Here is a 17,142-nt window from a genome sequence, read left to right as displayed (position 1 = left end):
AGCAACTTCATCAACTTTATCATTTAAGATTTCCACTGAGGATTAGCTGACAACAGTTGTTGGAGTACCTTCCAAGGTGAGCAAACCCATTGAGCTAAAAAACATATACATATTTGTGATCATATCACTGAATGTTATATTTCCTGAACACATGAAAGCTGACTTTTATAGATGCCAGTGTATTTATTTGCTGAAATTTGCTGCTTGATCTACTCATGCATAGTGATCTGTTGCTGTGCCAGTAAAGTCTGGATGGCCTCTATTGTGAACCCTGGAGCATCAATCTTCATGCCTGAACCATCTGGATTGGTCACTAGGAACTGTCCATCTGCAATCTGTGTTACTGTGGCACCTGGATGTGACATCAGGGTCACGCCCTCTTCCACCTCAGGACTGCCCATGGTGTTCCCATCTGGCTGGGTGTCTGTTGATGATGGTATTTGTTCACTGTCCTCCATCACTGTTGGCTCGGTTTGGTCCGTACTAGAAGGAACAAATTCTTCTCCAGCGTCGACAAGCTGTGTTGGTTCAGCTTCTACAGAAGCCATGTTGGACTCAGCTGGAAAAACTGTGGCCAGTTCTGTTGAATCCTGCCCAACATCTTGAGAGCTAGTTGCCACATTATTACTGTGTGCTAAGCTGCTTGTGCTTGATACCGTACCAAATCCTCCATGTCTTGATGTTATCAAGTTGTTCTGCAATGTGTCGGTTGTTTGGCTTGTTTGCATTGTCTGCTCAGAGTCCGGCACTGTTTCCACCTCAGCTCTACTGGAGGTCTCAGACAAAAGGGTTTCCTCAGTTCTTTGTCGTTTTGAAGGAGGTTGTACAAGCTCTCCTGGAGAGACCACTTCCACAACTCGTCTCTCATTGGTGCTGCGGGTGGCATCTGACGGATCTGTGACCAGGAACTTGTACTTGAAGGAGTCAGAGGCTTGCACTTGTGCTGCTTCCTTCCCCTTCTGAGCAAACATCGATAGAAAATACAAGGGAGTGAAATATACATGTATACAGATGAGTTGAGTTTATTAGGATCCACATTTAGCATACATGAACATGACAGGAACTATTCTTCCTGTGGTTCGTGATATGGCAAGCCAATCCAACCTATGGTTGCTTGCCCCTATTTAAGTTCTGAAATTTTCCAGACATTTGATCTAGAAATTACAAAGAGCATTTCTAGATAAAATGTATTTCCTACAGCATTTACTCTTGGAATTTCTATGTACTGTTCATTATGTACTGTTCTGAACAAGGACATAGATATATGCCTAGCATTGCCTGCTCAGGATACCCCCAATGATATAACACCAAGCCAAATTTCTGTTTAAAAAAACATGCTAGTTGTTGTACCGTGCCAAGTTACCAATAATATTAGTTTGTTGGGATGTTAGAATTGGGGTAAAAAGTTACCTATTATAGCATACAAAAACATGACGGTCTTAAGTCTCACCTGTAGAAGTTCTGGTGTGATACCGACAGACTTTGCTACAGTTTCACTCTGTATGACCAGGCTGGGCTGGTTTGGTGTGACGGGAGGCTGTTGTACCATGTACTCCTCAGCCATCTTCTGTACATGTTTGTGGAGAACCTCATACTCCTGGTACACATCAGGAAAATGGGCTCTACAATAAACAGATTTAGAAAAAGAATAGTCATATGCATCATATAATTTCTTAGAAGAACAATCTGTACATTAGCAAATGACTTTATAACATTATGACCTTACTTGTTATGTCATAACTAGAGAACATTCTGGACCAACTTTTGACTTAACTAAGATATTCCGTAAGAAATCATGTACACAATCTGTACATGTCAAATATCCATCTCTCTAACATATTCTGACCTGGAGGGTCGTCCACGCTCCACCTTCATGAGCAGAAACTCCCAGAGTGTGATGGCCTTGGTGAGACGGGGCAGAGCCAGCTCCATCAGCTCCTCATCATTCATCTGCTTTAACAGCTGAGAGAAACAGCCACACTTTCTCATTCCATCTATCCATAGAATCTATGTACATAACCAGTACTTCCACATAGGACATCTAATCCAAGTCACTAGTATTGGTTCTAACTTCCTTGCAAATAGACCCTGACTGCTATCACACCTTTTCATCATAGGAATACAAAAGTCACTGTGGGATACTCTACAGTAGAAAACATGCCCGTAGCCAGGGGGGGTTCGGGGGGTTCGGAAGAACCCCCACGAACCCCCCACAAGGCTCAAAGGTCCACTTTTTGGTCCACTTTTTATGTAAAGGTCCACTTTTTGGTCCACTTTTTATGTAAAGCTCCACTTTTTGGTCCACTTTTTATGTAAAGGTCCAAGATTTTTCTTGGAAAAATGGACTGGAATCGTAGAAAAACTGCTCCCTTTGTCATTGAATAAAAATTTATCTCTGATTTTTTCTTGGAAATCCTCTCAAAAATGCACGAAATGACATTTTAGAAGGTTCATTTTTCAAAATTTTCCGGGGGAGCATGCCCCCGGACCCCCCTAGGAACCTCGCGCCTTCGGCGCTCGAGGTCCCCTCAAGCAGTGGGAAGAACCCCCCCATTCAAAATCCTGGCTACGGGCATGGAAAAGACGGCATAGTGTGATCTTTCCAGGACAGTACTGTAGGCTCAGTTAGCATGGAATTAATGAAGAACAATGCCAGCTATATTTCAGCTTGCCTGTATAATAAATAGACTAATAGTAATAGTTGTTCGACATTGTACCTCTCTGAACTTGGCCTTTCTTCTGGCCTCGCCATGCTGGGTGGGGGGTCTGCCTGGTCCTCTCTTGACAGGAGTCTCACTGCCTGTTGGCCGGGTGATGGATGTGGTGCTGGTTGACTGGGGTGGGGGTCCACTTGTTTCCACTGTAGCTAAATTATGTCAGTGAAGATTTGATGATATCAAATGTCACCTCTGAACTATTAGCATGTGACCCATAGAGGCATCATCAACTGATACTAAGGATGACCCAGTTTTTGATGACACAAAATTCACAAAATCATTCCACTTTGTTATAGAATGCAACTCACGCTATTGCAGTGAAAACAAAGTAGTGACCTGGGACTGCAGATTTACAATACATGTATCCCCAATTGTATTCGTATCACATATGATCATCTAATCTAGGGATCAAATAGCTTATAAGACAGAATGGACTACAACAATATGATCAGACCAGCTCTCAAACAACTAAAGACCACTAATACAGGTCATACATACAAACTGAATGGAAAATGAAGTAAACTTCCTAAACATAAGTAAAATAAGCAAAAGACAATTAAACGCACATCATGGCAAAGATATAAAGCCATTAAAGGTTGTTTTTACTGGAAGCATCTAGTATGGGGTAAGGAAAACCTACCAGAAAAGCTGGTGACAGATCCTGTAGGTGTAGCTCCAACCTCAGCATTGTCTCTGGAATGCCTGTCTTTTTCTGCAGGAGTACCAGGTGTTCTCTCTTCGCCTTCATCTGGTTCCAAGTGGCCATGTTCTGGGTACAGTCTATAGTGCCTCCCCAGTCCTGCTCTACCAATGTATGCCTTCTCACAGGTCTCACACTTCCAGCTTCTGGGCTTTTCTGACATCAGTGGAACATATGGTTTGTCGTCTTTGGACAGCTTTGCAGCATCATCATCTGAATCAGGGCTGTAGTCTGAGTACTCCCCTTCAGAGGAGTCTTGGCTGTCTGCCAAATCCTCTGTCTTGATAACTTTGTAGTCTCTGACTCTGTATGAAGGTGGTCTGGAGACTCGTCCTGATCTAGTCATTTGTTTGTGAGGTCTCTTTTCTTTATCCTCAGAATCATCAACTTCTCCATTCTGTTTCTCAGCCAGAGCAGCCTTTGGTTTACGGCCCCTCTTTTTGGGCTGGTTCTGAGGAATCACAAGCACTTGCTGTTGTTGGCGCACTAGCTGTGCCTGTTGTTGTAGCACCTGTGTAGCCCCTGTTGGCTGGGTGATATGAACTGTCTGACCTTGTGGAGCAATGATGTATTGAATTTGTTGTCCTGGTTTATGTAGGATTTGTATTGGCTGTGTGTTTTGCCCTGTTCTGTGAATAAGATACACAGTTTGTTTACCAGTGTTGCCACTACCAGTACTGGTCTGTGGTAACACATGTACATTTGGTTGTGATGTTGGTGCTGTCACCGTTTGCACCTGTGGCTGCACATTAGACTGTCCAGGCTTCTGGAGAACATACACCGTGTGTCCACCTGCGGGTTTTTGGGTGGGTTGCTGGAGAACGTACGTGGTGTTACCAACTGTTATAGTCTGTCTGGCCTGTGACTGTTGGTTAGTAGACTGCTGTGTTACAGCCTGTGCCACCTGCTGTATTACTTGTGATGCCTGGCCCAGTGACGGTGATGTTGTTGCCACCTGAACACCTGTGCCTACTGTGGTCTGTACTACCTGTGGCTGGATACCTGCCTGAATCTCCTGTGCAGGTGCTGTGACTGCAGACTGTCCACTGGCAGACAGCACCTGCATCTGATCTTCAATCACCACCGAACCTTGCTGTTCTGCCAGCTGCTGGTTGATTTGTTCCTGTAGTAATGCCTGTGTCTGCTCATCCAGAGCTATGGTCTGTTGGTCAACTATCTGTCCTTCCAGCGTTTGTGGCTCTTGTGATTGGATAAGTGCATGTGTCACACCTTCCTCACTAATGATGTGATTCTGCTGGTGAACAATAGTCTGCTGTTCAAAGATCTGCTGCTGCAGCAAGTCGTTTTGTTGCTGCTGCAGGAGCTCGGCTTGCTGTTCCTCCGTTAGCTGCTGAGCCTGTTCTTCCAGGAGCCTAGCCTCTTCAGGAGTTAGCTGCGTTTCTTCGACCATTCCAGTGCCCTGGACGTACATCACCCCGTTCCCTTCCCCTGCAGCCATTTCGTCTGACAATATAGTACTCACAGCAGATGTGTTCAGGTCGGACGATACTGGGGTGGGCGTTTCTACGTACCCTGTCATAACATCCTCGGTCAGAGTATCCTGTGGGCCGGCGGAACCCGAAGTCGTTTGACTGCCATTACTTGATGAAACAGTAACCAGCGAGTTGGACATTTTATCAAACGTTTTAGACACGACAGACTCACTGTCAGAGGGTTCCGCTGAAACACTGCCTTCTTGAATTTCATCCATCTGAGCACTATTTACATTGTTCAGTGGAACACCATCTTCTTCGCTCGTGGGTTCCGCCATCTTGGATTGGTAGTAGTGCCTGTTGGGTACAGCTTACCCTGAATTCTCGTCACGATTTTCGCAATTTTTTGGTCAGAACCACCGGGAAAACGAGTCCATAGAAGAAAATACTTCAATCGGACGCTTCCAAGTGATATTTCAGTCCCACTAAAAGCCCGGATAAACAGAAATATCCCTCGTTTACCGATCGTGGATTGGACCAAATCCGCGCTGGTCCGGAGCTAATTATCATATCCCATGACGCTATTCTCCCCTGAGAGCTGATTGGTTACTTGGGTAGGCCCTAACAAGTCAGTACTAGTTCCGCGTCACCTTAGTCCAGTAACTCTAATCAAGGAGGGTTTCACCCACTGGACTAGAGTGCTGTTCCCGGTATCGGTGTTTATCGGCCACGGATCTTTATCATGTTGGCTCCCCATATACTACGTTAGTATAACCTGGATTACCTGGTTGACTTGATGTAAGTCTGTAATGGTGCCTGCTTCATTGTGTCAAAAAATATTCATTGATGAAGCCACTAAGAGCAAGTCCTATACAAAATTATGTCCGTTCAGAGCAAGGTTACTAATTTTCTTAATTCAACTAAGACCAGCCAGTATTGAACATGTGCATAAACACTTGGGAATCAAGGACATAGATTTGAGGTAAGAAATCATGTTTATGATTGATGGGTCCATAAGAACTTCAGGATCAGGGGTATGTGCGTTTGTTTTTGTACTTGTATGGCAATATCAATAGCTGATCTTGTGCATATAAACTAATTTCAATATAACTACTAATAATTTCAAACCAAAAAAAAATTGTCAATGCATTTCCTTTATTCTGACAGTATCATTACTGTCCCATGAAAGAAACCCAACACTGTCATCTGTAGCCTGTAACGTTAGTATTCATAGATGTAGAGCAGTTTATGCCCTCCAACATTGTCGTGTTATTTTTACTCAACTGCTATTAGTATTATTTCTCTGTCAGTCAATGATTATTTAAGCCTTACAAGAAAGACAACATTGGCATTCTTTTAAGGCCATAACTTGACACAAAGCAAAACGGACCATTAAAATACTCTAAAAAGCACTAGACATTGTTACTTGAATGTAAGCAATAAAATTCGGGGGAGCCGTTACAAATTCGGATGGCACCCAGGCTAAGCAATAGACAGAAGGTTACATCAGAATCCAGTCACACCAGAATATGGTCATCTAATATTCATTGCCAAAGTATTGAGGCAATGCCAGAAGAAACAGCTTACTGTAGACAATTGATTAGATACATGTATTAGTAATAGTGATTAAAACTGTCTAAGTCGTGCTCTCCCCACTTGTTTCCAGCTTCACAGTGGTTGCTGCTGACCCTTTACCAGATTCTTTCCCAGAATCCTTGCCTCCTTTAGCCCCTAACCCTGTACTACTCTTGATGGCCTCCAGAGTTTTTCTTAAGGTTGGCAAAGAGACAGGTGTCTTCTCCACCACTCCTTCTGTGAAGAAGTCCTTGTTGTTGAGAGAACACCAGTCAGGGATGTGGGGGCCTTCATACTGGATGTCCTTGGTAAAGGAGTGGGATGCCAGGGCTTCAGTTGCAGCAAAGATGGCTCCTGAAAATTCAAGTTATAAATTTTGCATTATATCTAAAGTTCATTGTCAAAGTGTTTACAACATAAACAGTAGAGTAACATGGTAGAATATGTCAGATTTTCAAATGAAAACCAATCTTCGAAAGGGCACTTGATTTAACTGATTTTATGTCTGACTATGTCTGATACTAGTAGTAGATACCGGTATAGTGCAATTATACATGTAAGTTCAGTGATTGCTTCAAATACTGTAAGTCATCAAATAAGTTGGTGAGAAATATGATTTGACAAATCTATCACTTACCACCAAGCCAAGGAACACAGTTGGGTTGAGCAGGAGGGTTGTGTATCTTAAAGGAGCCAAAAGCTAGTTTGCTGCTGTACTTAGGGGACTGTCTGAGGGTGTTTAATTCTTGCATCAGACGGTGCATGAAGCCTGGCAGCAGTGCAGTACCGCCTGTAACAACCAGGTTCTCTGCCAGCTCTTTCCTGGTGTCAATGGGACTCTGAAACCACATCAAAGCTCATGAGTACAACAATCTTGCACACAAAATATGTTTTTATGACAGCAGGAAGGTATAACTCATGAGCTCATGGCATTTTCTATTTGCCAACCTTACCTTAATGATGGCATCCAAAATCAGGGTTGCAACAGACTGCAGCTCATTGTCCTGTTCAAACAGTACTTCTGTGGCTGCCTCTCTATAGGAAGAAGTAATGGGTGGTAGCACTTAGAAAATAAAAATGGCAATTGTTGAAGCTTCTACAAAGGCCTCAAGTAATGTTCAGGCAAAAATGTTCTTACCTAATGGACCCATTTATTTTGAGGATCTTGGCTCCGTCCAGCGGGAACTCAACAGATGGTGGTGGTGTGGGGGGCTGAAGTGTAGGGAATATTTCACATGGTGTTATGTGCCAGTTCTAGGCCCTACTACTAGGGCATTGTCATTTCCTGAAGCGTCTTACTACAGTCCCTTGTATGTTCTAGATAATATATTCCCTACTGCCTGTACTGAAAGGTAAACCTCCTCTTATGTTTTGATACAATTAATGAAACTCAGTAGTGAGAGTGAAACTGAGATACAACTCTTAGCCTGCCAAGTCCTATTGGCACAAATTGGCTGTGTGCACCACTAATGCTGCTATTGCACTGTCTAAAATAAGGAAGCTACTTGGCAAGAGCAAAATATCAGAAACAAGTGCAGACCTGTCCAGCTTGGCTGGCATCGAGAAGACCCAGTTGAGCCATGGCTGCATCCTGGACTTTCTTTGATCTCTCCATACTGCACACAAAACATGTTCTCGCTGGAGGAAGACAAAGTTGCACACTGTTGATCCAACCAGATGAAATCTAACTCAATTAACAAGATGCAAAGATTACAACAATAATGATACATTAACCTTTTTCATGTTCCACTTCTAATACACTAGTAGTATACACCAGAATTGGAAATGGAAGGGAGCACCACTTACCTTTTATGTCCTCCAGAATCTCTTCTTTTACAGTGCCTGAAATTTGTAGGGAAACGCATGTCACACACTGAATAAACCACATTTGTACAGCTTATAGTCATACTTTTACAAATAACACATGGAGATGACACATGATTTCAAACCTGTATTACTGTTTTTATTGATTTTTAACAAAAAGTTTATTAAGGTTCAACATACTGATTACTGACCCACAACTGAAGACAGAGGTAACTCTGTGCCTCCTTCTGTGGCCACTGTTGACTCTGCGAGCAGCAGGGACTCCAGCCTCCTAGCAACATATTGCATTACATCAACTGTATTGCATTACATTGTCAAACATGAGAGTATAGCAAATCTAATTATGAACCGCATAAATCATTGTAGTTTTTCACCTATCTTTTTGAAACAATCTGTAAACAGGAGAAAGTTTATTGAGCAAACAGGTGTGTAAAAGTTAAAGTACTTTTGTCCTTACTTGTGAATAGCTCTTCCACTGAGGGGCAAGCTCTGCCAAGCTCCCAAGACTGCCACACCCTCATAGATGTACTGACAGCTAAGGAAACAAATCCTTCAAAAGCATGGAGCAAAACATCCATATGTTTCCATTTGATTTGTATCATCCCTTTTCACATCAACTCCATTACAAACACCTGCTTGATTTAATTACATATTGGTAAAAAGTACTAATGCAAACAACCCTGGGAGTACAGTGAGTCTCTGGAGACTCTGTCAACAAAAGGCACATGCAGAAGTGGACTGGTTAATACAATAAATATCCCTTTGCTAGGGATGATTAAAAATGCAACAATATTTCACAGCTGCAACATAGATATCATGTTCTTCTAGTATGCCATGTCTTTCTTCCTTTCAATTCCAGGATTGACATATTACAAGAGCAATTTGATTTTTATATGTCCCACTCATGTGATTAAGAAAAGTTAGATTGTACCTTCCCTAGCCACATCATATCTAGGTAGTGGTAAAAGGATATTGGAAGCACAAATGTGTCAGCATATCCCACATCCATCACCAGGGCTGTGTTGATGCCCAGGGTCAGCAGGGTTAACATATGGGAGGGAGCAAACATCACTGATGGAACCTGAAATCCAAAAAATAAGGGACATAAAATGTATACATGTTTCTTTCCATACTGTGGTAATGTTTGAATTTTGACACTTGAATGAACTAATGTAACTAATAGACCTGAGGAATAGAAGTGCATGTGCCCATTGCATATATCCTTCTACATTGGACAGTGTAGTACAAATGATGACAATGCCCTGCTCACCTCAAAATGCCTGAACAAGACTTTAGCCAAAGTGTCACGGAAGCTGGTGGGAACCAGGATTGACTCAGCTATGAGGACCCTTCTATCTCTGGGGTTGATCAGCAAGTACCTGTATCATACAGATAAAGAAATATTAAGCTGCTACCTAATTAAAGATGCAGAGGTTGATTTCATAAAGACACCATCAACATCTTTGGTACAATATGAGATCATTTGTAGGAGCATACAACATGTAAGTATGTTTGAGATGTTGGATTCCTCCTATTGCAGACCAATGAATGTCTGTATGTACATTATGTCTGTATGTCTGTCTGTCTGTATGTTACATTGTCTGTCTGTCTGTCTGTCTGTCTGTCTGTATGTATGTATGTATGTATGTATGTATGTATGTCTGTCTGTCTGTCTGTCTGTCTGTCTGTCTGTAAGTATGTATGTATGTATGTATGTATGTATGTATGTATGTATGTATGGTATCCATGTATGTGATATTTAGTGACAAGTGCATTCACAAACAAAGAAGCAAGTCTAGATTAATGACACTTAATGACACAAGAGTACCTGAATAAGATAACCAGTATTTGGTATAAGGTGAACCCAACTGCTTACCTGAAATACATTTGATGTAGAAACTCAACCAGCACAGCAAACAGTTCATCTTGGTTTGTGTTGTAGTAGTCTTCTAGTCTAACAACCTAAGGAAAAATATATCCAGCCCTGTACATACGGCTGTATAACTTGTACCACATAATGTACATGATATTTCCAGTAACATCATCACTCATCAGAAAATATATACATGTAACAGTTACTTAGTTAATACTTAGAATATAAAGATCAGAGGTAAATCAATTACATCCAGGTTGTTACCAAATACTATTTTTCTACATAGCTGAGACATTGTTACAGGCAAACTATGTATAACTATAATTGCAATGTTTTTATCTAGACATATGTTTGATTGTATACTATCAACAGTCACAATATATGTTGGTCCTTGAGTGATGGGAGAAAAGTTATCACCTGTTATGTACAAGACAATCTGTGATGAACTCTTACCTTCCCTGTTTGCTGTCTTTTCACCTCACTAGGGATGATGGCACGAGGTCCACATTCTCCAGCAAAGCCTAACCTGTTGTCAGTGATAGCACATGAGAAAAAAATCATGCATCTGCAATCGTTGCCTTTGCAGCTTTGGATATAACATACTATGCATCTTTTTGATATAGTAATTTAAGACTGTTATATGACATAAGCCGGCACACAAAATCATGTATCAATTTCATGAAGAAATCTGGCCAATTGACAGTACTCACTTTGTGTATGACGTCCCTATATCGATGACAACCGCTGTCTTCTCGCCACCAAGTCCTATCGTTTCAAAAAGCGGCATTTTGGAGAGGAATAATCAGACCAAATTCAGCTTGCTAACATAACTTCTCCGATTTTCTTCCAGCCTCGTTCTGGTTCTGGCCGGGTAATGAGGTCAGTAAAGGTCATAGTATCTGCAGCTTCGTGTTACAGACGATATACATGTGGCATTGTGGGAGAGGTAAAAACAAATAAAAATCAAAAACATCTTGGTGATTTGAGATACTCAGAACGTTTTATCAGTGTTCCACAGTTTTCAGTTTTAGTCGTCTTCGTGTTTGTATTTTGATGACGTCATCCGAGGGGTGGAGGCGGGTCGAAAGCAGCAACATGTAGATAATATTACGTCACTTATTTGTAATTTGGCATTGAAAAGATGAAAAAAAGAAACATTTCGTTTGCACTTCTATTTTTTGTAAGAGCAGTTGTTCAAAACTTTGAAGTCTTTTATTTCGCGGAAGGGAGGGTGGCCACTTTGCAGTAACTTTACATTTTGCTGCGGCCATAACGAGTGGAGATGAGGAAGTGAGCCTGGAAGTGAGTTGGCCAGCGGGACTTTTCCGGACTTGTCACAGTTTTTCTCCGCTCCACCATGGCTGCGGGACTGAAGGACATGAAGAGGGTCTTTTCGAAGGAGAAAACCTTTCGACCAAAGAAGAAGTTCCAGCAGGGAACTATGAGGTACCAGCTACACAAGCACGCCCAGGCGACGCTGAGTGGCGGGAGGGACCTTCGGGAGGCCGTCCGGCTGCCGCACAGGGAGGATTTGAACGACTGGGTGGCCGTACACGTTGTCGACTTTTTCAACAGGATAAACCTCATCTATGGCACCATCAGCGATTTCTGCACCGATGAGAGTTGCCCGACCATGTCAGGTGGACCCAGGTGAGCTAGGATTAAGTTCTCGAGCCACAAAAACAAATGACTAGAGTGGTTTATAAACAAGGTCTCTTCAAATATTTTGTGCAACATTACACTGACAAGTGTCTGGAGGCGGAACCCCTCCAGACTTTGCTGTTTGCCTGGTACAGATGTTCCGCCTTATCGTCTTAATTCGCCTCATTGAAACATATCCGACACTTTCAGATCACGAGGGATAATATTAGGGTTACATCGTTGTAACTTTCCAATTCTCAAGTCGTTAGCACAACTTACAATCGATAACATGTGGGACGTAAACCACAAGAACAAACCATGGATGGCAAGTGTGGGAGTATCTTGTATGCAAGTAACGTAAGTGCGAGGTCGTGGCTTGTGATAAGTAACAAAGTAATTTTACAAAATCTCTGCAAGTCGAAGTCAGTTGTGTTGATGACACAGTGTTGGGTAGAGCCTTTGTCGTGGTCCAAATCAATTTTTCCACCAACCCAAGGGACGATGTAGTCATTCCCCCATTAATCGGACTGATTGCAGTTTTTGGTAGCCTGGGGCAGCATGTCTGAATTTGATCAATTTTTCATGGGCACGTACACAACTAGTGAAGTAAACTGGACCATTTGTGCTGGTGCCTGGTGGTAATCCCAGCTGCGAGACTTGTGAAGTGGGCCGCTGACTAGTGTCCATCACATCAGAATATTGAGATTTTGTGGAAATAAATACACGTTACATCCAAACTGTTCTTCTCATGTTATGTTACTCTTCCCCATCATATGTATGCTACTATATATATTATATATTACTATGCCAGAAAGTTGCTAATATATATATTGCTATGCCAGAAAGTGTGACACTACATGATTTTTTGGCCCACACGTTTAGAGTGCAGTATCTTTAACCTATGGTAACCTTGTTTATGTCCTACCTGGGCCGCGATTACGTTCGATACGGGTGTTCCGGCCCGTGTGATAACTAGCGGTACGGCCCGGGGGTTCTTAACGCGTACGGCCCGGGGCTTTCAAATGTTCCATAGAAAGATTCGAACGCGTTTCGCCCTAACCGCGTGCAACGCTTCCGAAAATTCGAATGCAAAATTCGGACGTTGGAAGTGATGTTGTTGCGTTTTTTGGGATTAGTGATACCAAATTTTTGCTCCTTTCGCATTGAAAGGCCCGTTTTCGTGGGTGGGTATGACATAAATAAAATACAACACGGTGTATTCCGCATCACCCTCGGTCCCAGCCCTCCCGCGGATCGGATCTCCCTCCGGCCTTCGGCCGTCGGGCGATCCGACCCGCGGTCGGGCTGGTACCTCGGGCGATACGGAATACACCGTGTTGTATTCTATATATACAGCATATTGAAACAGAAATGTACAGGTCTTAAAATGTCTGCATTCTTTGGCTGGTGCCAGTGGTGGGAAAGTCTAACAAAATGACACATAAATGAAGCATGGTGAACATCAGAGGACAGGTACCTTGGTGTGGTCTACATAGATGTTTCTTCTTGTCAGTACTCTACTGACAAACATGTCAATAAATTGTGTGAATTAGTGTAAATAATAAGGTTAACCCTACTAATGGACCACATATCTCCAACCCACATACTCATTAGTGACACTGACAGCATGGTTACAATGTACATGTACTAGTCTTCCTTTTGTCACTACACAGGGGTGGGGGAAACGTACAGTTACATGATGCACAAAGGTGCACTTGAGGGAATAGCTTGTTTTGGGTGTCTATTGCTGATTGAACAGATACATTTTTATTATACATTGTATGAGGTAATCTGTAAAATTGCATAGAAGCTCCTTGCTTAAAAAGATTATAAATTGAGTGAAACACTCTCCTATGCTTGGGGATTATATAAATCTTTATATACCCTCAGCTGCTCCTGTCTGAAAGGTCAACCAATCACAAGGAATATCTCAGCAGGTTGCCAGGGTAGCAGTTTACCGAGGGGGCTTGTATGTCCTTGAGCTTATCAAGATGTGTCGCACCACCTATTGTTGACCTTTGTGATGTAGATCGCTCCTTTATTTAAATCTCCAAATCCCAGACCACATGCTTCTTTTTCATTGTAAATCCTGGTTTGATATTTATATTATTGGCATTTAGCCTTATATAAGTTATAATGGCATTGTTACAGTAATTCCATGAGGCATATGATACTCATGTCTTATAATCAATGTAGAACACAAATCACATGCTTCTCATGGCAGTCAGGAGATCAACTAGCCAACATACAGCTTTATCAAGTTCATGCAGTGGTTTGTTGTGTTGAGCCCCAAATTAAGGATTTGGTCTCAACCAAAGAGATGTTCAAGAAATAATAATATACAGGGCCGGGGACCAGCTAGCTTTAAAAATTACAGTGTACAGTAAATCATGTGGCCATGGAGAGTGTTTCATTTACCTAAACATCTTTGAAAGATGGCTCAATAGTAGTCAATACTGCAGTTCAGTACTAACAATTTGCATGGTGAATTCTTACCACAAAGGTGAGGTTGAGGGCATACTAGCCCAATTCAGAAAGTTAACCTATCAAAATTGGATCACACCTCATAAAAAAAAATCATAGACTGTTTGAATACATAGGCAACTGGTATTGTAGCTTTCAAATTGAAAATGATATGTTTGTGGTCATAGAGGGAGAAGGTTTGTACTTTACGGCAAAGCTTTTAATTTTTATGTGTTTGCTGTTATAACTTGAAACGGGGTTTGTCAACTGGCAGTGATCTGAGTTGGGTGGAGTTGTCACTTTGCTGATGATTTACAATGCCTTTTCTCACAGGTACGAGTACAGGTGGGCTGATGACCACAACTACAAGAAACCCACCATGGTTCCTGCCAACAAGTACATCTCCCTTCTTATGGACTGGATTGAGTCCAACATCAACAATGAAAACATCTTTCCTCTGGACACTTCTACACCATTCCCCAAGAACTTCTTGCCCCTTTGTAAGAAGATGTTGACACGACTGTTCAGGGTGTTCGTACACGTGTACATCCACCATTTTGACAGGGTGGTCGCCATTGGCGGGGAGCCTCACGTCAACACCTGTTACAAGCACTTCTACTTCTTTGTCACTGAGAATAACCTGGTAGAGAAGAGGGAACTAGAACCTTTGGCTGATATGACAAGACGTCTATGTGGACACTGAAAAAAGTGAAATAATACTAATGAAGAAGTTGCTACGAAATTTTAGATATGACATATTTTGTAGGTTGGAATTAGTTACTTGTTAAGCTAATTAAATATCAAATTACTAGTAGATACCGGTATTGGAAGTAAGAATTTTGGTGATTATTGCGATAAAAATCTGATTATTTACTTGCCTATCTTATAAGAAAGCTTGGCACGTTTAGTTTGGAGACAAGTTGTGTAAATAATCGATGATGAAAAAGATTCTATTTTCAAAACATATTAAGTAATCTTGTAATCTTGAGTTTGGCACTGATGGTGATGTGACCGTCCTTTTTAAACCAGCTAGAATGCTGTAAAAATTCATGACAAGTTATTTTCCTCTGTAACATATTTATAGGGTCATGTACATAGCAGGCATATGTAACGCCTCTGTAGCAATAAGGACTGCAGGGGTAAGGTCATATATTTGAGAAAAAATTAGGAAGACTATTCTCAGAAATGATTATCTGCATCAGTTCGGTATTATTTGGTAAATAATTTTCAAAGGAAATGATTTGTTTTTCCAGATACATGTACTTGGATGCAATGGTTGACCTCCATATGAAGATCTTTGTTAAAACCTGACCATGGTGCTAGTCTAGATATAGCAGCTACATTGTACTCTATGGTAAGCCACATGTGGTAGATCAAATAGCACTGAGTGTGTTATTTTGGTGGTTGGTTAAGGCTGTACTGATAACCTGGTAGTATTACTTACACACAAGTATGTATTCCCCATTGGGTCCAAGGACACAGAAGTCTGGCCAGTTCCTGACTTTTGTCTTACATGTTGGTCCACCTCTGGAAGTAGAGTACTGTAGTCCAGTTAGTAGTTATTCATCGGGCAGGAGGTAGTAATTTCCTCCAGAAACTGATTGGAACATTGAATCTATATTGATACCTAGCTAGACAGATTGTGGTTCTGTGCAACTGTGGACCTGAGCCTGAGAAATACTGTTAAGGGCACAGGAACATTGTACCATCACGGAATATGAGCTCATAAGGAAGTATAGTAAAGAGATGCAGGAAGATTGTAACTTGGACAGGAAGGAGCAATGTCCATGGTCACAGATGTCTCACTATCAGTAAGAAGCACATGTATGTAAATACATAGTACATGATACCCCTTCTGGACATAGAATACACCACTCTCCTTGTGGGTTGCAAGTGAGTGTAGGTTTAGATAGTTCAAAGCTTGGATGATGTGACCAAGGATAATGTCCTTGATGTGATGTTACTGCAGTAATCTACAAATTGAAAGTCAAGTTATTTCAACAAAAGAGGACTATCCTCCTCCCTGTGATATTTTCCAATCTAAGAGTCTGTAGCATGTTGCTGTGTAAACAGTGACAAGAGGAATGCCCTCGGTGCTGAATAATGTATTCGAGACAGGTGCACTCTTCTAACCATGTTCATTCCTACCATTCAAAGGCATCTTTTTGCTCGCACAAATGGGATGTAACTGGTTTACTGCTGAATTATTGGTTGTTCTATTTGGCTTACCCTGGAATCCAAACTCGCTGTCCGGGCCGCAAAAGCCCTTCGCCCGCTGGTGTAAATTACCGCTACGGGGGAGTCTAGCCCGGGGGGAGTTTGGCTGGCCAGCCAACTCCCATCGGGCTCAACTCCTCCGTAGCGCTAATTTAGGCAGGCGGGCGAAGGGCTCTCGGCTGCCGAAGGAAAACGGCTAACGGCCCGATACTAGTTTGGCATCCAGGGTATATTTGGCTGTGCAGATCACTGGAGTGTATGGAGGTAACTGCAGAAGGAAATGTGTTATATGTGTGTGCAGAGTTTCAGGAAACAGCTGAGAAAACTGTGATTGTTACCTAAAGTGGAAGTTCCTGGTACCCAGATGAGATAAGTAGGAAGCTCAGTTTGATAATGACCCCCCAGGGATATGCTAACATGTCTCATCTACACCCCTTAAAGCTAAGAATTCCTTAGTAATTATATTAGGCTAATGGTGCTGATTTCAGGAACATGTACTACTGTATTAGGTATCCTGATAGGAGTTGTATGTATATTTTTTCCAGATTGTCAGTGTTTAGAAATGTGAAGTAGAACTGGGCACATTTTAACTGCCATAACAGTTACCTTCTCCCTCTTATCTATGAAAGACTAGACTGGCCTACATGTAGATAATGTATCTTGGTGTTCAATGGCCTGCATTCTTGCCATTCTGGCTTG

General features: G+C 41.9%; 3 protein-coding genes across 3 annotated transcripts; 1 reads left to right on the top strand and 2 right to left on the bottom strand.

Annotated features, from left to right (window-relative positions):
- Positions 1-102: 102 nt before the first annotated feature.
- Positions 103-5,883, bottom strand: LOC109469164. The gene is made up of 5 exons (XM_019767569.1): positions 3,358-5,883; positions 2,718-2,866; positions 1,847-1,962; positions 1,451-1,622; positions 103-959 (listed from the first exon to the last, which is right to left on the bottom strand). The coding sequence occupies exons 1-5, from the start codon at positions 5,186-5,188 to the stop codon at positions 210-212; spliced, it is 3,018 nt and encodes a 1,005-aa protein (XP_019623128.1). The 5' UTR covers positions 5,189-5,883; the 3' UTR covers positions 103-209.
- A 105-nt stretch (positions 5,884-5,988) lies between these two features.
- Positions 5,989-11,114, bottom strand: LOC109469166 (actin-related protein 10-like). Its single transcript, XM_019767572.1, has 14 exons — positions 10,833-11,114; positions 10,576-10,648; positions 10,126-10,211; positions 9,520-9,628; positions 9,223-9,330; positions 8,707-8,774; positions 8,441-8,520; positions 8,232-8,267; positions 7,966-8,063; positions 7,564-7,637; positions 7,379-7,460; positions 7,063-7,264; positions 6,345-6,779; positions 5,989-6,294 (listed from the first exon to the last, which is right to left on the bottom strand). The coding sequence occupies exons 1-13, from the start codon at positions 10,907-10,909 to the stop codon at positions 6,487-6,489; spliced, it is 1,386 nt and encodes a 461-aa protein (XP_019623131.1). The 5' UTR covers positions 10,910-11,114; the 3' UTR covers positions 5,989-6,294; positions 6,345-6,486.
- Positions 11,115-11,373: 259 nt separating this feature from the next.
- LOC109469168 (MOB kinase activator 3B-like) lies at positions 11,374-15,192 on the top strand. The gene is made up of 2 exons (XM_019767574.1): positions 11,374-11,772; positions 14,560-15,192. Exons 1-2 carry the CDS (start codon positions 11,480-11,482, stop codon positions 14,927-14,929), a joined length of 663 nt encoding a protein of 220 aa, XP_019623133.1. The 5' UTR covers positions 11,374-11,479; the 3' UTR covers positions 14,930-15,192.
- The last annotated feature ends 1,950 nt before the right edge of the window (positions 15,193-17,142 follow it).

The sequence above is a fragment of the Branchiostoma belcheri genome, unplaced genomic scaffold, assembly GCF_001625305.1.
Source record: "Branchiostoma belcheri isolate BF01 breed outbred unplaced genomic scaffold, Haploidv18h27 scaffold20, whole genome shotgun sequence".
Classification (NCBI taxonomy): domain Eukaryota; kingdom Metazoa; phylum Chordata; class Leptocardii; order Amphioxiformes; family Branchiostomatidae; genus Branchiostoma; species Branchiostoma belcheri.
This window is presented reverse-complemented; position numbering and strand designations above follow the sequence as displayed.